The 23680-nt window shown below is 36.8% G+C and overlaps 1 protein-coding gene across 1 annotated transcript in view; it reads left to right on the forward strand.

Moving 5' to 3' along the window:
• Positions 1 to 23680, forward strand: part of FCHSD2 (FCH and double SH3 domains 2) — a 405576-nt gene that overhangs the window by 195293 nt on the left and 186603 nt on the right. Inside the window, exons 5-8 of the mRNA XM_007940966.1 lie at positions 1173 to 1317; positions 9219 to 9352; positions 15107 to 15161; positions 16081 to 16209. Coding sequence (XP_007939157.1) covers positions 1173 to 1317; positions 9219 to 9352; positions 15107 to 15161; positions 16081 to 16209 — 463 coding nt within the window. The remainder of the gene's footprint in view (positions 1 to 1172; positions 1318 to 9218; positions 9353 to 15106; positions 15162 to 16080; positions 16210 to 23680) is intronic.

A 23680-nucleotide genomic window follows, 5' to 3' on the forward strand; every position in this document is an offset into this window, starting at 1 on the left:
ATATATCTGTTCTTGTTATGGCTCTCACTTCTTTAGGAATACCTCATTTTTTAAAACAAAGTACCACCCTTTATTGTGATAAGTTATGAAATGTGTTTACTAAGCACATACTAGAACTGGGTAAGGCATTTAGCAAAGAAGGAGAGAAGGTTTGAAAAGGAAGTTGGCAAAAAAAAAAGCAAAGGACGAATAATTCTTTGACTTTACCCAGAGATTCCTAAACACATTTATCAAGCAAAGGTGATGGGGTTTCCTTGGAATAACTCCAAGTCTCAGTGTGATCCTAACCATTATTACAACAGAGAGACAGATGTAGAATAATGATGCTATAGATTAATTTTTACGGGCAAAATAGACTTCTCAAGCACATATACAGTTGTTCATGACAAATTAATTTTTTCAGCCACATCAGTTTTGATGCACTTGAAAGAAAATATACTTTAGAAGTACCTGACCTTGGTCTGTATCTCAGTACTTCTTGTTATGCTGTCTAGAGTGGTTCTCTGAATCTCTCTGAGCCTCAGTTACTTCATCTATAAAGTTAGGATAATACTTAATAAAGTAATGATACCTGATATTCATAATGATGCCTCTGAGAGAGTGAAAGGCCTATCAAGTCTGAATTGTCAGAGAAAAAACATCCACCAATTTTTATAGCGGGTCCAACTCGACAGCACATAACAACAAGAACAACAATTTTTATAGTGTTAACTTTATCTAGAATTGTAATTATATCACTTTACTCCATTAATAAAAATACCAAACCAGAACCAAACTCACTGCCATTGAGTCGATACCAACTCATAATGACCCCTTTTGGGTTTCCAAGGTGGTAAATCTTTACAAAAATAGATTGCCCAGTCTTCCTTCTGTGGAGTGGCTGGTGGGTTTGAACCGCCAGCTTTCTGGTTAGCAGTCAAATGCTTTAGGCACTATTAATAAGAATATCAAATGAGTAAAACACTGCGTTATCAGACCACAGAGCAATAGCGTATGTACTTGTGTTTATACTTGTATATACAAAAATAGTATTACCTATAAGCCAATATAAATGCATTTACAGTTATAAAGAAGATGTTCATTCTGTTTGCAAGTATTAACCAGTAAGCAAAAGGTTAGCCAGCTGTTCTTTTTTCTTTGCCTAATACATTTCTGTACCTCTTTGAATTTAGGAGCATGTATCCTGTGTGGAAATCTTTTCTTGAGGGAACAATGCAGGTAGCCCAGTCTCGGATCAATATATGTGAAAACTATAAAAACTTCATTTCTGACCCTGCAAGAACAGTGAGAAGCTTAAAAGAACAGCAACTAAAGAGGGTATTGTTTCAATTTCTGTCCTTTTCTTGTATGTGTTTTAATATATCACTGCTATATTTACAGTCTACAGGATTATGTAAATTTTTTTAAAAAACTTTGAGCTTTCTCATAATAGTCACAAATGTTTCTGGTTGACATTTACTAGGATTTCCTGATTTCAGCATGTTCCCTCTAGCTACTGTATTTTATTAAATGCTAAAGGTGAGTGTAATTTTAATCTATGGGTCTTCTGAATATTCACTAAACAATTAGAAATATCACCTGTCAACTTTACACAAGTAAATAGATCTAGTTAGTTTCACAATATGGTATGGTTTAATATTTATTAAAGTAGTTACGATGTTATTAATCCCACTAAATCTTGAAGAAAAGTTTACATTAATATGTCTTCGTTTCATCTTGACTTTTTTTTGCATAAAAATTAAAGGAAATTGCCATCTTTTATAATGTTAACTTTATCTAGAATTATATCACTTTACAATTTTGACCAAATGTAGTACTTTAAAAAAGATGTCAGTGTGCTGAAACTTAATTATGTAGGTTACAAATGAGTAACAGTTTTCAAATAGATGTATTTTCTTACTATACAGAAAACCAAAATTCATAGAAAAAATTTTACTTAATGTGAGTCTGTGAAAAAGCTTGCTGTTGAAAGTAGATTATTGACTTGTGTCCTTTTTTGGAAATAGGGTTACAAAAATAGCGATTATCATAATGTTTAATTAGTAGTTTTCTCATGAAGTGTTAATACTTTAGAAAACATTAATATAATTACTTAAGGACATAAATAGTATTTCAATAGCCATCCAGTATTTTGATTCATATTGTCATTTGGGTTTTCAGAATTTGTTTTGCAAAAGCAGAAACTTAAAAATAAATATGTATATTTTTTTGCTTGTTCGCTAAAGCTGATTTCAGTAGCATGAAATCAGTATGTATATCAAAATATGTGTGTATAAAATTTTAATGGCACACTCACCTAATGTCAGTTGGTTTTAACACATTTGTATAAGGATGCATATATTTTATCTTTGCCAGAAATGATCTCTTTATTGAGATCATGATATGATCATGATCATATCATGATAGATATGTGACTATTGATGATTTTCTAATTGATAACATAATTTGTTGTTATTATTTTGTATTGTTTCCTAGCCATAATGTAAAATTATACACTGATAATATATGTCTGTTTAGTGCTAATTACTCTTGGGAAAGAGCTAAGCATATATCATACCAACACTTTTCTTAACATAAGTATTATTGTATATAACTTTTATCCACCTCAGAAAAAAATGGATTCCTACAACAAAACTTTATTTTAAATTTGGAAAAGGAAGCAAAGTAATCTTTTCCTTTGCAAATTCAGTTTGATGACTTTTATTTAATAAATGTTTTTGGTATTTTGCTTTTGCAAAGCATGTTCTTTTGAAGAGGAACCCAGATTACTCTGACTTGAAACAGTGCAATTTGGTGATGGAGAACTGTTGATTGTGCATTTATTGAATGCTGAGAAGGGAAGGATCACAGAAGATATTTTCGTTGTGTACATAGGAGATTTCTAATGCTGTTTGATAAACACTATCCTAGAAATATGTGTTAAAAAAAAAAAAGCCAGAGTTTTTGGTGAGAGTTTTGTGAAGTCCTTTCAAAGATTGGATTTATCACAAAGTATATCTGGTATTGTTGTACATGTAGAAAGTAATTTGGTTACTTAACAGCCCTTTTATAGATAAAGATGAATTACATAATCTCCATAAAATTTTTAGTCACCCAGAAATAAGAAGAGATAGACGTCTTGTTCTTCAGGGGATAAGGATATAAAGAGTGGGTGGCTGTGTGTGTGTGTGTGTGTGTGTGTGTGTGTGTCTGCATCCATGTGTGCACATGCACAGGTAACTATGATAATCACTTTGCGTGAATATTCAAAGACTCTATCCAAGTGGTTTGCAATCCCCAGGGAAACCCATGGCAGACTGTGACTACTTTCCTCTCAAAATATTCAGATTAGCAGAACGTTTTGGTGCATATATATCACCATAGGACTCTTGGGCTTTTCTTCAGCAAAAATATTTATTACATTTCCTGAGGCCATTGTTTGGATGAACACATCATTGTTTGCATGGACATTTTGGTTATAAATACCTTATACCTGACTCCTCTTTTAAATATCCTATCCCATTTTCCCATTAAACACACTTGTATTTTTCAGGTCATGGCCCAGGTTTGTTCTTAATATCTAATTTTAGCCAAGAAACACTCTCTCAGGTCTTCATATGTACAAACATGGCATTATTGGGATGTTTAGCACTTTTTGAAACATCCCAGCTTGTCATATCATTAACAAGAGCTTTTTGTATGATAAAAACTACAGATTTAAGGGGAAAAGAAAGATTTTTCTGCTAGATAAAAGCTTACTATTTTAGTATATCTGCACAATGAAATATTATTCAGCCATAATAAGGAATGAAATATTAATATATGTTACAATATGGATAAACCCTGAAAACATTATACTAAGTGAAAGAAGTCAGACACATAACACCACATATTGTACTATTCCATTAATTTGAAATGTCTTGAAGAGGTAAATCCATACACACTGAACGTAGATTAATAATTGTCACAGGCTGGGGCAAGGGAGAAGTGGAGAGTAACTGCTAATGGATAGGGGATTTCTTTTGGGGATGATGAAAGTGTTCAGGAATTAAATAGTTGTGATGGTTGTACAACTTTTTTAATATACTAAAAAAAGTGCTGAATTATACACTTTAAAAACAGAATTTTATGGTTTATTAATTATATGTCAAATTAAAAAAAAAAACTTACTGTTTTAAGATGAAAGATCTCTATGAGACCTTAAAAACATGGTCATCACAAAACTAGAGTATGCACTGTAATGGGTTACATAATAAATGCTGTAATTACTTCCTAGGTGAGTGACTTTAGGTAAGTTATTTACCCTCTTTTGAGTTTGTTTCCTCATCTTGAATGGTACTGCTATTAATAATATCTTTTTCACAGATTTGTTTTGAGCATTAAACATGATAATTTCTGAAAGCATTAAACAGAAGTGCCTGTGCAATGCTCACAGGGAGTTTTTTTTTCTTTTTTTCTTTCTTTCTTTTTATTTTGATTTTGGGGAAAGGTTTACAGAGCAAATGCATTTTCCATACAGCAGTACATACACATGCTGTTTCATGATGTAACAGCTGTCCTCCAACTTCCTCCTCCCTGTAGTTACCTCTGCCCTGTGCCCTGCTTTCTTACTCATTCTTTCTCCCCACCCTCCTGCCAAGCTATCTCCCTGTGCCCTATGCAAACACTGCTCTTCTGTTCTTCCAAAATGGATTGCTCTAAGGAGTGTATCTCTCTGATGTAAATGTCCACCCTATATGACAGGGAATATTTTTAGGTGTCGCTTAACATTCACATTCACATGACTATCATGGGCCATGTTTGGCATGAAGTTTGCTTGTTGTTGTTGTTATGTGCCGTTGAGTCAAACCTGACTCATAGCGACCCCTCCTTGGGTTTCTGAGGCAGTTATCACTACGGAAGTAGGGTTGCCCAACCTTCCTTCCGAGGAGTGGCTGGTGGGTTTTAACCGCCAGCCGTCTGGTTAGCAGGCAAGTGTTTTAGCCACTATGCTACCAGAGCTCCCAAAGTTTGCTTAGAAAGACATATGACAGTTTGCCGGCAGGCAGCATCTGTCATTAATGAAATTAGTGTATGTGCAAATCTCTCCAATGTATGTACCAGGCCATGTAGCCATCCAGGAGTTATTCTCTTTGGTTCTGTATGTCACAGATAGGGGCAAGGGAATGAGATTCACATGTGCAGTCTCAGACCTTAAAAAGAGACTAAAACTTATTACACCTCCTTATACAGAGTTTCCAGCATTCTTACAAGAGACATGCCCAGATAAAAGAATCACTACACTCTGGACAGGCTGAATGATTAGATATGTCTGTGCAGGGGGGAGGGTGCCCATGACTATGTGTAGAGTTGGCAGACAATGTTTCTACAAGTGTATTTGTATGTTCTATAAGAATTTCCAGGTATATAGTAGAGCTGACAAGGGACAAGTTTGTAGTTACTTCTTAGCCATAGCCAGCTACCCAGAGGGAGCAAGTAGTTGGACCTGTGGCCTTGAGACCATGGTTGCAGGGAACATCAAGCTCTATTGGCATAATATACTACACAAAAACATTGTTCCACATCCTACTTTGGTGAGTAGCGACTGGGATCTTAAAAGCTTGCACGCAGCCATCTAGATGCAATGATGGGTCTCTCCTTGTCCAGAACAAAAGGAATGAAGAAAACCAAAGACACATGGAAATAATTAGTCCAAGGAACTGGTACGTCATGCAGTCCTCAGCATGAGATTTATGAGACAAGAAGAACTAGATTATGCCCAGCTACCACTGTCAATCACTGGGTGAGGGAGGGGGCATCTATGTAGGAGATCCTAGATAGAGTGGGAGAACAATGTGGAACAAAACTCAAAATCATGAGGAAAAAAAAGTGGGGGGGACCAGGTTTGCTGGTCTGATAGAGCCTGGTGGAATCCCTGAGACTATGGCTCCATATGAGCTGAACATTTACATTAGGTAGATACACTCCTTGGAATGATCAATCATGGGAGAATAGCAGGGCAGTGTTTGCACCGGGAGACAGCTTGAGGGGCTGGAGTGCATGGGAGGGAAGGACACAGGGAGGAGGTAACTATGGGGAGGAAAAAGAGGGGTGTTGTTGCATTGTGGGAGATTACAGTCAATGTCATGAGGCAAAGTTTATGTGAACTTCTGTATGGAAGATGAATTTGCTCTGTAAACTGTCACCCAAATCACAATAATAAAATATATTTAAAAAAAAAAAGAAAAGAAAGACTCACCACACTCACAGAAATCCAAAGCCATGGCTTTTTATAGTTCATTTGTAGTTTCTCCCGATCCTAATGTAATTTACTGATCAAGATTCATAAGCAATGTTTGCCTAGTAGGACAGCTGACATTGTGTCTTTATCAGGTTCCCATTGGAGCATAGAGCTAGAGAGTTAAGCTTTCATGCAGAGGGAAAAGAGGTTTGTTTGTTTGTTTTTCAAATAAACATGTTATTTACAGCCTGATACTTACTAGGTTCTCAATAAATATAAATAGTTACTCTGCTTTTACCTGCCCAGAGGGGACCTTTCGAGATTTTGCACAGTCTGTAACCCCTTCCTTAACACCTAATAATTAAAAAAAGAAAACCAAACTCACTGTCATCGAGTTGATTCTGACTCATAGTGACCCTGATTGTGTTTTCAAGGCAATAAATCTTTATAGAAGTAGATTGCCCCATCTTCCTTCCACAGAGCTGCTGTTGGGGTCTGAACTGCAAACCTTCTGGTTAGTAGCCAAATGCCTTAGGCAGTATGCCACCAGAGTTCCTTTCATTCCTGTATAAGCATTATAATTTTAAAAAATGGTTGAAGCAGTATATCAACAGGGAACTACTAGAAATTCAAGCTGGTTTCAGAAGAGGACACAGAATGGGGGTATCACTGATGATGTCAGATGGGTCTTGGCTGACAGCAAAGAATACTAGGAAGATGTTTACCTGTGTTTTATTGACTATGCAAAGACATTCGACTGTGTAGACCATAACAAATTATGGATAACATTATGAAGGATAGGAATTCCAGAACACTTAATTGTGCTCATGAGGAACCTATACCAAGACACATTCATTTGAACAGAACAAGGGGATACTGTGTGGTTTAAAATCAGGAAAGGTGTGTGTCAGGGTTGTATCCTTTTACCGTACCTACGCAGTCTATACATTGAGCAAATAATCTGAGAAGCTGAACTATATAAAAAAGAATGCAGTATCAGGGTTGGAGGAAGAATCATTAACAACTTGTGGTATGCAGATAATACAACCTTGCTTGCTGAAAGTACAGAAGACTTGAAGCACTTACTGATGAAGATCAAAGACTACATAGCATGTATTACACCTCAACATAAAGAAAACAAAGTTCCTCACACTGGACCAATAAACAACATCATGATAAATGAAGAAAGGATTGAAGTTGTCAAGTATTTAATTTTACTTGGATCTATAATCAATGTCCATGGAAGCGGCAGTCAAGGAATCAAACAATTTGCATTGGGCGAATCTACTACAAAAAATCTTTAAAGTCTTAAGAAGCAAATATGTCACTGTGAGGAATAAGGTGTGCCTGACCCAAACCTTGGTATAGTCAGTTGCCTCATAGGCATGCAGACAGTGAATAAGAAAGACCGAAGAACTGATGCATTTGAATTATGGTATTGGTGAAGAATACTGAAAATACCATGTACTGCCAGAAAAATGAACAAATCTGTCCTGGAGGAAGTGCAGCTGGAATGCTCCTCGGAAGCAGAAATGTTAGACTTTGTCTCACCTACTTTGGTCATGTTATCAGAAGAGATAATTCCCTGGAGAATGATATCGTGCTTGGTAAAGTAAAGGGCCAGTGAAAAGGGGGAAGACCCTCAACAAGTTGGATTGACACAGTGGCTGCAGTGATGGGCTCAAGCACAGTAATAATTGTGAGGAAGGCACAGGACCAGTAGTGTTTTTTTTCTGTTGTACATAGGGTCATCATGAGTCAGCACCTAACAACAATATATAGGCTAAGTTTGTATCCTTGGTCTTCCTTTGGCCTTTCTATACTTTATATTGTTCAGTCTTACACACCATAGTTCCTCACCAGTGACTCCTGCTCTGCTGGGCTTTTGTCAGTCCACAGGAAACACTGTAAGTGCCATTCCGGGCACAGCAGGTCTTCACTGGTGACTGCCCTGAGCTGGCCTCACATTGTGAAACTTCTCGGTTATCTGTCTCAACTGTGGAAATGACTTCCGTTTGGACACCCTGAGTGATCCTAAAGCAGTTTTACTTTCACACGAATGTATTATAAGAGTTCATTAAATCATTCTTTGAGTTATTATGTACATCTCTTCTCCTAGAATGTATATGGGCAGTCCCTGGATTACAAATGAGTTCTGTTCCTAAGTCTGTCTTTAGGTCAGATTTGTAAGTAGGAAGAGTTGGGTAAGATTTGTCTCTGATGGTAGTTTGTCTTAGTATGTAATGTACCTTTCTACGCATAAAAAACGTTAAAGAAATACTTCCAGATATGCTAAAACATCTTTAACATAATAATACAGTAGTAATAATGTTCTGGTGCACATCACAAAGTAGCTTCAGTTTGTTATTATTAACCGTTTTATGTACCTTGAATTTTTAATAGGCTGTAAGGAGATTGGTTCGTAACTATGGATTGTATATGCGTAACCTGGGACTGCTTGTACATCCTTTGTCTATATCCAAGGAGTAAGCCTGGGGTAATTTTGAGTGATAGTTATTATGTTATACCCAGCTTTCCCATTTCCATCACCTTTGTCTTAAGTCAAATTTCTCACATTTCACTCCATTCCTAGGGATAGATTCTTCAATACCTATTTTACATAATCAGTATCCCAAACATATAAACAAACTTTACTAAGCTGGTAAAGAAATGAAGAATTGCTGTATTCTTTGGCCTTTATTGCCATGATCTCTCCAACAATAAGAACATTTTCATAGTTGCTCTTTTTATGCTTTACCTTAATGTCAGTCATCACCAACACTCGGATTCTATCTCAAAGCAGGATTGTTAGGCACACTGTGACACTATTCAATACAGCACTTGAGATGGAATTACCAGCTGTTCACTGGATTTTAATTTGCAATTTGAAGAAGTCTAAAAGTACTGATTCTTCTCTTGGGTTTCCAGTGTGAGAGTATAGTCTGTATTCCTTAGGATAAATTCATTTTCTGTAAGCCTGAAAACTAAAATATTAATAATTGGACTTTGTATTTTACAGTGTATGGACCAGTTGACAAAGATCCAAACTGAATTACAAGAGACAGTAAAAGATTTAGCTAAAGGCAAAAAGAAGTACTTTGAGACTGAACAGATGGCTCATGCAGTACGAGAGAAAGCTGACATCGAGGCCAAGTATGTGTTTCAACATTTGTAAAATAAAAAAATTATGGAAATAAATTTATATTTGCTAATACTTTGTTCTCTGATTATACAGGGCATCAGTTCATTCCTAGGTTATGTTGGGGTTTTTTTGTCTAGAAATTTTATTTACTTTAGATCACTTTTTTTTTATTCAATATTGACAGATTTTCTAAATAAGCTTAGCAAAATGGGAGTATTTGATTATTTCAGTTTTTCACATTTAACTGAAGTCTAAAGGGAAAGAAAAGGTAAATGAATATTATTTACAGAGTTGAAAGCTTAGCAAAAGTCTAGTTAAAGTTGCTGTGGTGTCTGAATATCAGCAGTTTCCTCATGCGAGATTCTAAATCAATGTCGTTGGAAGTGACTATGATCTTGAGGATGCCATTGATCATGGACACATTAAGTGAGTAAGAACACTGACGTCAGTATAGAAAACCTGTCCTAGGTGAATGTTTTCTCTCATATATAAAATTCTAGTATGTGTGATTTTTATGCATTATTTTGAATGAAAATGAATTTAATTCATAGTTAACATTGCAAAAATACACTGTTTCTAAACATAAATAAATAACCCCACTGCCGTTGAGTCGAATCTGACTCATAGCGACCCCTCCATGGGTTTCCAAGGCAGTTTCACTGCAGAAGTAGATTGTCCAACCTTCTTTCTGAGGAGTGGCTGATGGGTTTAAACCACCAGCCTTCTGGATAGCAGTCAAATGCCTTAGGCACTATGCCACCAGAGCTCCCATAAATAAGTATAAATCAAATATTAATTTTAGAATACTTGTTTTTAGATGAAATGGTATGAGAACATGGTAGACCCTATTAACTTCACATTTGAAGGATCATAATCTTATTTTAAGAGTTTGTTTTACATTCAACGTTACGTGTACATTTAGTTTCACTCCCCATTTACCATGCCCAACCCTATCCCAGTCTCCTCCCCTCCCTGCCTAGATCATAATCTTTTAATACATAAATCATTCTTTTTTGAAGAGTACCTCCTGTAAAGAGTTTGTTGATTTTCTCTGCTCTGTTGTTGTTGTTAAGTGCCGTCGAGTCGTTTCTGACTCATAGCGACCCCATGCACAGCAGAACGAAACACTGCCCAATCCCGCGCCATCCCCACAATCCCTGCTATACTTGAGTCCATCATCGCAGCCACCATATCAATCCATCTCCTTGAATGCCTCCCCCTCTTTCATCGACTCTCCACCCTACCAAGCATGACATCCTTCTCCAGGGAATGGTCCCTTCTTACAACATGACCAAAATAGGTGAGACGAAGTCTGGCCATTCTTGCTGCTCTAGTTGTTGTTAAGTACTCTAACAGATCCTCATTTTTCAGGATCTTTGCTTTGATTTGAACAATTTTCCAGCATTTTTTCATTAACTTCATGAAATCTGTATCTCTTCCAAGATCCATGATTGCTCTTTGCCATTGTGGGTTTTTATATATATATATATATATATATATATATATATATATATTATGTTTTAGGTGAAAGTTTACACAGCAAATTAGGTTTCCGTTTAACCATCTTTATATAAATTGTTCCATCCCATTGGTTACAGTTGTTGGCATTCTCATTTCCATTCTGTTTATTCTGTTTCCATTGATCTAGCTTCCCTTCCCCTCCTTGCCTCCTCATCTTTGCTTTTGGGTACATGTTGACTGTTTGGTCTCATACAGTTGATTGTTTAAGGGAGCACATTTCTCATTGGTTATATTGTTTATTTTATAAGCCAGTCTATTATTTGGCTGAAAGATGACCAGAAATGGCTTCAGTTCCAAGTCCAAGGACTGTCTTAGGGCAGTACTATCAGGGTTCCTCTAGTCTTTATTGGTGCAGTAGAATTAGTTTTTTGTTTGTTTGTTTTAAGCAATTTTGTATGTGTCTCAACTGTATGAATTACATTTTCAGTATATGTAAATTACAAAACCTTTATTTTAAGAATAATTAGGAAAAAAGGGAACTGGCAGTTGGTAACAGAAAGAATTAAAGCAACCTAGAGAGTAGAGATTTTTGCATTGACTGCTTGAGGAATGATAAAAAAAAAAAAAAAAGATGATGAGAAAAATTGAACCTACTTCATAGAACCAATATGCGAAGGAATCTTTGAGAAAGAAAGCTGAGATTCGTGTTAAGTGAGTTCACTGATACACAATCTAGGAGTCTGCACTTCTAGTCATGAAATTAGAAAGGCTCTGAGCACTTGTACAAATAGACTGGCAAAGAGGGGAGGAGTGTCTTTCTAATATATTTTTATATGCAAGAAATTTAAGCAACTTGATAAGCATCTTATGAAAACTAAAAGGCTCCCGAAAAGTTTATTCAGTACCTGTTGTTGTTGTTGTTGTTTTGCCGTCGAGTTGGCCCCGACTCATAGCGACCCCTCCTTGGGTTTCCGAGGCAGTATCACTACGGAAGTAGGATTGCCCAACCTTCCTTCCGAGAAGTGGCTGGTGGGTTTGAACCGCCAGCCATCTGGTTAGCAGGCAAGTGTCTTAGCCACTATGCTACCAGAGCTCCCATTCAGTACCTAGGGATGGTAAATGAATACATAGAAAATACTTAGTGTTACTGGAAATCATATTTAATATTTTTCTAATTTAGTTTTATCTTTATAGTTTCATGTTTATAAGCATACAAATACAAACCTGTACTTCCATAGAGTGAATGAACCTATCTTTCCAATAAGATCTAAAGTTTCTAGATTAAGAGATCTCCATTAGGAATATCCTTTTATGATCGTTTTTAGGGACTTGTTTTTGAAACCTCAGGGATTCTAGAGTAGGGAAGATTTGTGGAGTATATACAAATGCCTAATTTAACTAGGTCCCACAGGGTGAAATGGAGATATTAGCAGGCTTTATCTGAAAAGTATGGGTTTGAAAGGGTCTAATTCACAGCTCTGGCAATGTGTGGTTAAAGAATTTGTCTGATAACCAGTTTGGTGGTTCAAACTTACCAGCTGCTCCATGGAAGAATGATAGGGTGGTTTGCTTCCATAAAGATTTGCAGTCTTAGAAACCCAGTTGGAATCAACTTGACGTCAGTGAGTCTGGGTTTTGTTTTTGTTTTTTTTTTTGGGGGGGGGGGGTTAATTCATACCTGAGCCTAGTAGCCAGTGGTTAAGCACTTAGCTGCTAACTACAAGGTTGGTGCTTCAAACCTACCAGCCACTCCATGGGACAAAGATGTGGCAGTCTGCTTCCTTAAAGATTTGTAGCCTTGGAAACATTCTGGGCAGTTTTACTTTGCCATGTATGGTAGCTGTGAGTTGGAATCGACAACAGTGGGTTTGGATTTTGCAATTCATAGCTGTTCATTCTAACCCTTATCTCAGAGAATTGCCTTCTAAAATGGCCCAAATTCACAGGGGCCACAGCAAGTTAGATATTTTAGGTCAATGTGTAATTTTACTGAAAAATTAATTTAACAATAACGTTAAAAATGCCTGTTATAAAATCTTCATTCACCTTTTTGGTTGTGGTTTTTTTTTGTTTTTTGTTTTTTTTTTTGAGTAATTAGGTACTGTGGGTACAGAGATAAATAAGGTAGCTTTGCGCCTTCAAGGGGTTTAAAGCCTAGGATTAGAGACAAATGCATTTTAAAATAACTTCAGAAGTTTATTCACATTCAAGAAGTGCTTCAAGTAAATCAGCTAGTAATTTACAGTTTATTTGCAGTAGTGGTGTGAAAACCCTGTTACAAAAAAACATAGAAAATAGATTAACTCTTTTAAAATGATAAGAAAAACTTTAATAAAAGAAGTGACATTTGGACAGAGTCTTGAAAAATGAATATGAGTTTTTTAAGTAGAGATGAGAAGATCAAGAAGGGGAAGAGAAAGTTATGATAGACGATGAGATCTATGCATTGGGAGAGACCATAAAAGAAAGGGCTATGGTTTGAAAGAGAGAATGAGTTCTATTTTGAATATGTAGATTCTGAAGGGTCTGGGGGACATTGGGGTCAATATCTTTGGTAAGGAGTCAAATATTTGGCTAAATTAAGAATTGGACCTGAAGATCCTGCTTTGTTGGCCATTTGTCTAGCAGATGATACTTACAGGGATGAAATCATATAATACTATAATGAAAAGAGAAATTAGAGTTTAGAATCATGAGAAGCATTAGCATTTGAGAGATAGATGGGGAAAGGAGACCCTAGTATAGTTCATTATTTGTTATGTCTTGTTTTTTCTAGATTGTCATCTTTAACTGTCTTATTCTATCACTAATACATACCTTAGTACTGCACAAGAAGTATATGAGGATTAACAAATGAAGTAGAACCAGAAACTTAAAATCTTATATTGAAAAATTCAAACACAACAGAAAATGACTACAGGAGGAGAAATGAAAATACCACATGGTTTTTCTTACCTGAGCAGACTTTCTCAAATCTTGACATTTGTGGTCTTTGTTTTTCTAGATCAAAATGAATAGAAACCCATGAAATACGAATATGACAGGGTAGAAAATAACAGGGATATCTTAGACCCAGTGCTTTTTAACAATAAGGAAGTAGTTGAGATATATAAGTATACATCCTTAAATGTTTTCTGTCCTGTTTGAAAGATGGGAAGCTGCTTTTCCTCTTCTCCTTATATTTGTTCAGCAGAGACTGGCCGCTCAGTCTTCCAATCCCAAATGATCTGCAGCTTTACTTCACATTATGGCATAGCTGCCGGCACATACATTGAATTCTCCCATGGCAATCACTGTGCCACTGGAGTCAAGACGAACGCTGCAGCTCCAAAAATCACTGATCACAGGAGTACTGGTTGTTTCTTAACATCTGCTTGCGGACTTTCTCCTTACTGTTATTTCTAGTTGTTTGGGTAAACCAACATTTTTTTTTTTTTTTTACCACTGAATGTTAAGTTATGGTTTCCTTCTAAAATTGAAAGGAATTGAGGGAAATAAGGACACTTGAGAGAAGATTAAATGGAGAGAACAAAATCATATTGGACAGAGAGTCCAAGGACTTTCTCACTATGTTCAGAATACCCTTAAGAGTGAAGGGGGTATACAGATAGGAGCCCAACCAAGGAAAACTTCTAATGGGGAAATAATGAAAGTAAGGACTGGCACAACAATTAAGTGCTTAGCTGCTAACCATAAGATTGGTATTCAGACCCATCCAGCAGCTCCACAGGAGAATGGTCTGTAGATCTGCTCCATCCTCCTATAGGGTCGCTATGAATAGCCATCAACTCTGTGGCACACAACAACAATAGCAGAGTCTGATCAATATCTATTCCAAGTGTAATTCTGATTGTATACTGGTATTGTTACAGCCTGTCACACATGACCGTGAAAACCTGCTGATCTTTCCCTCCATTGGTTAGTGGTCCATGGGCTTCTTTAACCTTCCTTGCAGGAACTAAAGTGTGTAATATTGGGAATAACCTATAGGTTATTTAGTTTATTAGGTTATTTATATTGACTTTTATTTATTAGGAAATACCAATGTATATTGAAATTTTCTTTGTCAGATTATGTATTTTTTATTCATAATATATTAATCCCAGTATTTCCTGCTTCACCATAATATTAAATTCTACTTATAATAAAAAATAATAGACTTGTTTTCTATTTATTAAATTTTCTTTTAGAATGTTTCCTTAGCAAAAAAAGGGGGAAAATTTTTTTAAATTTAGCAATTATAATATTTAGTAATTCTACTAGAACTTAATTGTATTAAACATACTTTTCTATTTTTATTGTAGATCTAAACTTAGTCTTTTTCAATCAAGAATCAGTTTACAGAAGGCAAGTGTAAAGGTAGGTGAGTTTTTGAAAACTGTATTTCACAATTGAGAGTTTCTTGACTATAGAATAAGGAATTGAGTCTTTTGCGCAGGCAGGGAGATTATTTCTACCTCCTTGCTTCTCAAGACTGCTGTCAGGATAGCTTTCTATACCTTACCTGCTTCTGTAGCCTGTTTTTAACTCTTAGTCCAAGAGACTAAGACTACTCTTAGTCCATAGCTTTAGAAAGCTGTATGAAATCCATTTCATTCAGATTTACACCCTGAGCAGATAATCTGGGCTCAGGGCAAATAAGTTTCTGTGGGAAACTCATACTGTGGCATACCAGGTAAGGAAGCTTAGTGACCTGGCTTTGGCTGCCAGGCTCCCAACTAGCATGCAGCTCCTCTGGAACATTAGAAGTATTGATTTTTTAAAATACTAAGTTTAATGCCATCTTTAAAAATACTTACTTAATATATGAACCTTTATTTTCCCATATGAGTAAGATGAACAAAATATTTTGAAATTCTCTGTAAAGCTGGAGGATCAGCGAAAAAGGGAAAGGCCCTCAACTGTGAGTACAACAGCAGGCTCAGATATAGCAAGGACTGCGAGGCTGGCGCAGAACTGGACATTGTTTCATTCTGTTGTACCACAGCGTCACTGTGAGTCAGAGGTGACTCTGCGGCACCTAACAACAACATAAAACTTTAGAAGTATGTTAAGTATAAATTTAAAAATTAGAAACACTCCTCCCACATGTAACAATTCTTTTCACAGTTTAATTCTACAAGAGTGTTCAATAATTTTTTTAAGCATGTTTTCCCCCTACATGGTTATATTTACTCTTGGTGGAAAGCCATTAATTGCTGGCTACGAGTTGTATCTTTACATGTTTTGCAATGCAGTATGAATTTTTACTGAATTTTTTTCTTTTACTATGTTTTAGTTAAAAGCCCGACGATCTGAGTGTAATTCCAAAGCTACCCACGCAAGGAATGATTATCTTCTTACATTAGCAGCAGCAAATGCACATCAGGATCGCTACTATCAAACAGATTTAGTTAACATTATGAAGGTAACAAGACTTAATATCTGTGTTAGTTTGTTTCATTAAAAATAATAATAACAATAATTTATGAATTGGGTGTTAGGTATATGGGATTGAGTCTGTAGAAATAGTACCAAGGTCATTGTGCGTTTCATTGGAATATACTTGATGTTGTTTGAGTGACTCCTGTTTCAAGTAATTAATTCTTAGTTTAAGGAATTGTTTTAAGTGAAATCACAGTAAATCCCATAAAATTTTGGACCTAGAGGTTTAAGGATTATATTATTACCTAGCCACAGCAGATATTTACAATATAGTGGTTATTGATACTGCTAATGACTCAGTATCAATAACCACTATATAGTATATATACTGTATATATCTGTCCTGAGACTCAAATCATTGGTTATAACAAAGCAATGAAGTTAGGCAGAATCTTGAAATACCTTATGAATCAACAAAAAAAGACTGATATTTTCAGCATAGTTATTTTTGTTTGGTTTTATTCCTGTGTTTTAGTTTCTTAGTACTGCTATAATAGAAATACCACAAGTAGGTGGCTTTAAAGAACAGAAGATTATTTTCTTACAGTTCAGGAGACTAGAACTCCAAATTCAGGGTGCTGGTTCTAGGGGAAGGCTTTCTCTGTCCACACTTGGGGAAAATCCTTATCTCTTCAATTTCTCTACCCCAGTTCTTTGGTGATCTCCATTTGGCATCAATCTTTCCCCATTTGTGCTTCCTTGCCTAATCTGTCCTTTTTATATCATAAAAGTGATGGGTTTAAAACACACCCTGTACTGATATGGTGTCATTAACATAACAAAGAGACACCTATTCCCAAATGAGATTACATCTACTAGTATAGGGGTTACGACTTACAACACATATTTTGGAGGGATACAACTTAATCTATAACATTTTATATTCTGTAAAGTAGATTAAATTTTCATATTATATCTCTTTAGTAACCAGGAGCTCTGGTGGTGTAGTGCCTAAGGCATTTGACTGCTAACCAGAAGGCTGGCAGTTCAAACCCCCAGCCGCTCCTCGGAAGGAAGGTTGGGCAATCTACTTCAGTAGTGATACTGCCTTGGAAACTCAAGGAGGGGTGCTATGAGTCAGGTCCAACTCCAGGGCAGTGGTTGTGTTATATTTGTTTAAGTAACTTGAATTCTTTTATTACCTGGAATACTGACCATCAGCCATGTCTGATAATAATTAGGTGGCTATTTTTGTATTAAAAGCTTCAGATTTTAAAATTTTCTTCATTTTATTCTTAATTGATAGGTGAAATTGTACAATAGAATTTGATGATTTTGAGGTACCTATTAACAGCAACTGATTTTTATAGGGCAAAAAAGAGGAAATGTCTAGTAGTTGTATAAAAAATAAAAAAGAAGCACTGCTATCAAGTCAATTCCAACTCGTAGCAACCCTCTAGGACAGAGTAGAACTACCTCATAGGGTTTCCAAGGCTGTAAATCTTTATGGAAGCAGATTGCCTTGTCAGTCTCTCATGGAGCAGCTGGTGGGTTTGAACTGCTGACCTTTTGATTAGTAACCAAATGCTTTAACCACTGTGCAACCAGAGCTCTTAGTAGTTATATAAAGATGTCTCTATTCTGGGTAGTACTCTGAAATGTAGATAGATTGGATTGTACTTCCTTGTGTACCTAACCTTGATCTCAGTCCTTCCCTATTTGTACTACTGTATATATATATGTATATATATATATATGTGTGTGTGTGTGTGTATATATATATATATATATATATATATATATATATGAGCTCTGGTAGCATAGTACTTAAGGCATTTGACTGCTAACCAGAAGGCTGGTGGTTCAAACTCACCAGCGATTCCTCGGATCCTCAGAAGGAAGGTTGGGCAATCTACATCCACAGTGATAATGCCTCGGAAACCCAAGGAGGGATTGCTATGAATCAGATCCGACTTGATGGCAGTAGGTTTGGTTTGGTGTATATATATCTATATCTATCTATCTATCTCTCTCTATATAGATATATCTCCTTAACTTTCACTAAGAGTCTATATAGAAATAAAGGCAAGAGGATAGAGAAAAAGAAAACCTTTTTACCTGTTGCCAGGTTCCCCTTTGTTGCTGGCAGAGAAACTGTGCTATAGATTGCATCTTATCCCCCTCTCTCTTCTCAAGAACCCCATACACTTGATCATTCTGTCTCTCATATTTTTAACTCATCCTTCCCAAATGTATTGCTCTTAATGACTATCAAACACAGTGCCTTAATTGAATTGTTTTCTTTAGGAATCAGGTGTTGAAAACAGGAATGCAATAGGAGTGAGCACTCTTTTCTATAGTAGAGATAAACTGGTCAGAAACTATAAGCTTTTTCCTCATAGAAGTTGTTGTTGTTGTTGTTATTTGCCGTCGAGTTGGCCCCGACTCATAGCGACCCCTCCTTGGGTTTCCGAGGCAGTATCACTACAGAAGTAGGATTGCCCAACCTTCCTTCCGAGGAGTGGCTGGTGGGTTTGAACCGCCAGCCTTCTGGTTAGCAGGCAAGTGCCTTAGGCACTATGCTACCAGAGCTCCTCCTCATAGAAGAGATAGGGTATTTTCTAAGACTTCCAGGGAAAAACAGTAGTGGTAGGAAGTAAAGTGGGAAATCATTCTGAACTAAGAAGTATCATGTTGCAAAATTTTTTTCTTTCTTTTTTGTTCACTATCTGAAGTCCCCCTTTCCTACCTACTCTTCTGTCATGACTAGTTAAGGAGACCAGGGATAGTTTTGACATCCCACATGAGAACTCTGCACACATTTTTCCATAAAATTTTGGACCTAGAGGTTTAAGTGTTTTAGTATATTACTAGATCTTACATAACGCTTCAGATTTACAAAGAACAGCTAGAGAGTTGGCCTCCAATTATAGCATGGTTTCTCTAGGTAAAAAAAAAAAAAGTAACATATATACACAAGTATGTGCCACTTAACATCCACAGTATGTTCTATGGAATAGATTTCGTGATTTGGGCATTGTGTGACCATGTCTCTGAGGCAGGGGGCTCCTGGTCACACTGGCCTAGGGGCTGCGGTGCAGCATACAGCACAATCAGCTCTCGCTGCTGACACCACAGATGAGTGCCTGGCCAGGTCTTACCCTTGGATAGTCAGGCAACCCCCACTGAAAACATCTCAAATGAATACTCTGTCAAGTCCTGCCTGGCTTTCACTGCCTTCTCTTCTAAGCCAGTTCAAGAGAGGTCAGCTCACCCATGAGAACCTGCCCAGGGAGGGGATAGTGTAGGCTAAAGGGGACGTGGGTGCCCGAGCCTAAGCTAGGACACTTGGAGCACATACTTTTCCATGGGCACCCTGTGGGTATGGGACCACACCAGACATAACATGAGGACTAGAACTGATGAATCAGTTGCAGAAGCCTAGGAGGACCAGGGCTGAGAGTTTAGGCCTGGACCTCCATTGCCACAAACTAGGTGGCTTCTAGGACGCAGGCTGCAGCCTGGCAGAAGTGAGGCTCCGGCCTGAAGACTAGTAGTGTGTGGTGGCTTGGCGCTCAGATACCTGGGTGCCCCAGCCCACAGACGTATATGCAGTTGGATATTACGCATTCCTGTACTGTTTGAGGAGCTCTGGTGGTGTGGTGCCTAAGGCATTTGACTGCTAACCAGAAGGCTGGCAGTTCAAACCCATCAGCCACTCCTCAGAAGGAAGACTGAGAAATCTACTTCCATAGAGATACTGCCTTGGAAACCCAAGGAGGGGTTGCTGAGTCAGAATAGACTCATTGGCAGTGAGTTTTGAGTACTGTTTGAAACAATCATTTTATTTTATTTTTATTAATTATGATTTGGGTGGAATTTTACAGAACAAATTGGTTTTTCATTCAACAATTCATACACATTTTGTCTTGTGATACTCATTACAACCGTCCCCCCTCCCCCAGTGTAGCAGCCCTCTTCCTCCTTCCTCTCTGTGTTTACCCATTTCCAGTTGTCCTTCTTTCCTGTCCTTTCCTGGCTTGTTAGCTTTATCCCTAGGCAAATGTTGCTCTTTTAATCTCATATGGTTGATTGTTCTAATTAATGTTTACCTCATTATTATTGTCCACCTTATAGGCCTCTCTGTCTCTGAAAGTGGAACCACAAGAGTGAGTTCAGTTCCAAGCTTGAAAGGCTTCTTAGGACCATAGTCTTAGTGGTTCTACCGACCTCACATTGATAAGCCTGGTCTTTTTTATGATTTTGAGTTTTGTTCCACATTTTTCCCACACTATCCAATATCTCCTCTTGTGATCCCTTTCAGAGCAGATAGTGATAGCAGGGTACCATCTAGTTCTTATGGGCTCAGGGTCATGAAGGCTGGGGCTCTCACATGATCCTTAGTCCTTTGGAGTAATTATTTCCTTGTGTCTTTGATTTTCTTCACTCTTTAAACAACCAGTTTATTTGACCTAATTTTTAAGTCTAATAGGCAGTGAGTTTTAATGCTTTAAAATGAATATTATATTAGCTTAAGCGACAGCAAAAATAAATTCCTTATGATTTTTAAATAGAGTCCATAGTTAAAAAGATCTCTTACTAAGAACCCTATAAAGCCAAAACCAGTCTGTTGAGTCGAATCTGACTCATAGTGACCCCTCCTTTGGTTTCCAAAGCACTATCTCTATAGAAGTTGATTGCCCAGTCTTCCTTCCAAGGAGTAGTTGGTGGATTTGAACCATCAGCCTTCTGGTTAGCAGTCAAATGCCTTAGGTTCTACACCACCAGAGCTTCCTAAGAATCCTGTGGTCAGAGACAAATACATGATTCTTCTTATTTAAAATATCTAAATTAGGCAAATGCTTAAAGACAGAAAGTAAATTAGTGATTACCAGGGGTTAGGGGGAAGAAGAGAGGAATAGTTATTTCGTAATGGGTATAGGGTTTCTATTTGGGGTGATGAAAAATTTTAGAAGTAAATGGAATGATAGTTGTACACATTGTGAATGTAATTAATGCAATTGAATTGTACACTTAAAAATGATTCGAATGAGGGGAAAAGAAAACAAAATATAACCCTATGGCCTTCAACGGGAGCTCTGGTAGTGTAGTGCCTAAGGCATTCGACTGCTAACCAGAAGTCTGGCAGCTCAAACCCACCAGCCACTCCTCAGAAGGAAGGTTGGGCAGTCTACTTCCATAGTGATATCGCCTTGGAAACCCAAGGAGGGGTCCCTATAAGTTGTATCTGACTCAACAGCAGGGCGTTGTTGTTTTTTTTAATGGCCTTCAACAAACTAGGGAAGGTACATTATTATTTGGAGGATCTGCCCTCCACCAAAAACAAGAGGCAGTTAATGAGCCTGGCCAACTGTCAAATTATTGTGTGTCCTTGAATTTAATTTAAAGTCTTTGTGCATGTATTTGGTCAGCATTGGGTAGATTATGCTTCAGGTTATTCATTTCTTGAAACACTGTATGGGGGAAAAAAAACTGCCATCAAGTCAATTCTGACTCAGCAATACCATTGGATTTCCAAGGCTATAAATCTTTAAGAAGTAGATTGCTTCATCTTCCTCCTGTTGAGCAGCTGGTGGGTTTGAACCACCGACCTTCTGGTTAGCAGCCAAACAATTAATCAAAATAGAATCAGGATTCTTTAATGATGAGAAAAATGTATTACGAGCTTTCATGTTGTATGTATTAACTAATTTTCTTCCTCATGCATAATTCTATAGTCTCATTATAGGAGAGCTCTCATTGATTATGATATTACCTACTTAATAAGTTTCTGTCATTGAATTGACAGTTACTTATAGATGTCTATCTTGTAATGTCCTTTTTTTTGTATTGTTAAGGTGAAAATGTCTTAGATAAAATCTTTTAAAAATAGTATAAGTAGTTTGGAAGCAGGGAAGTTGATGCATTGATTTAATCACACACATTTAATAATCATTTACAGCATGCTAGCTAATGAGTAGGCATTAGGAGGTGGCAAAGGTGAGTAGACACAGTCCTTATTCTCAAAGAACTAAGTCTAGTGGAAGAGAAAGATTTATAGAAATGATTACAAATTAGAATAATGAAACCACTTACTACAGAGGACTATGCACTGTGGGTAGTAATAATAATAGCTGTCTTTTTTTTTTTTTTTTTTAACTTAATTTTGCCCTAGCATTATTTTCCTTTCTCATTTTCTTCCTTATCCTTGTTAGATTTCAGAGTTCATTATTTAAATAATACTCTAGTCTATAATATTTGTGCTCTTGCAAATGATATGAAATGGAATTCCAACTCTGGATGAGCACAGGTAAGTCCTTCTCTGTACTTACATTGAAGTAGCCAAGAACTGCTAAAGAAAATCTTTAAACAGAGCGGATTCACAATCATAAATTAACGTTGGAACCAGTTGAGCCTTCATCACTTCTCAGTAATCCTGTTTTCCTGGTTAACTTTCCTACTGTTTTAAATAGTTATTTCAACCTTTTCCCTTCTCCTCAAACTTCAGACTTACCTCCCTCTGTTTCACGCTTGTCAAGTAGTCTTTCCTCCCAAGTTTATAGAATGAGTACAAGATATCCAAAGAGAACTATCTGGTGGTTCCATTATCTGCCTTCATTTGTATGCATGACTCCTCCAAGGAGTGTCAGTAACAGCTGTGCCTCCTAGCCAAAGATCATTTTTTCACTTTGGCTGTGGACCAACACAATTAATTACTCTGTTTTCCCCCTTATATTTCCTGGATATTCTATCCTTAGCTTAAAAAGATGACTTAACATTTGGGGTGAGATCTTAGTGATGACAGACCTCATTAGGTCTCTCTTTTGACTTACACTCTTACAGTCTAGATTCATTGCCCTCTGTGTCACTTGTGTTGCTGTTATCCTAGCTCTCCCTTAGACATGACAGCAACTGGTTCTTTTCTTTGTCATTATGCTCCTTTCTGGGAGATTTCTACATCTTTACATTTCAGTTCTTCTATTGGGTTTTTAATTTTTCATCATAGTTTTAATGTCCAGTTATTCTTTTTTGTTTCATGTATGTTACAAGGAAGTTATGACAAAGGTTAGATTCAGCCCTGGCAGTCCCTGACAGCAGATTGAGTGCCATTAGCTTTTTATATAATACTAACTCCTTGGACCTCTTTCTCCTTTGCTTGTTAAATGTGGATAATCATATTTTATTTTCTTTGGCTTCTCTGAGGAGCAAATGAGATGATGTGTTTTATAAATTTTAAAGCTTGGTATACATGTTATTATTTTCTTTTTAAATAATAGAAATTCTATTACTATTAAACTATTATAATGGTCTTGTTTTGGGGGAAAGTGTGGAGCAGGCCATGAACAATTGTGAGGAACAACTATTTAGGTACCTAGCATTTTTAGGTACTATAATATATGTGTGTGTATATATATATACACACATATATATGTGTGTGTGTGTAATATATGTATGATAGCAGGACTTAAAATCAAGGTCTCTTTAAAGTTAATGCTCCTGTATTTCATGCTGTG

The sequence above is a fragment of the Orycteropus afer genome, unplaced genomic scaffold (assembly GCF_000298275.1).
Source record: "Orycteropus afer afer isolate SDZICR_OR568_19922 unplaced genomic scaffold, OryAfe1.0 scaffold00074, whole genome shotgun sequence".
NCBI lineage: Eukaryota > Metazoa > Chordata > Mammalia > Tubulidentata > Orycteropodidae > Orycteropus > Orycteropus afer.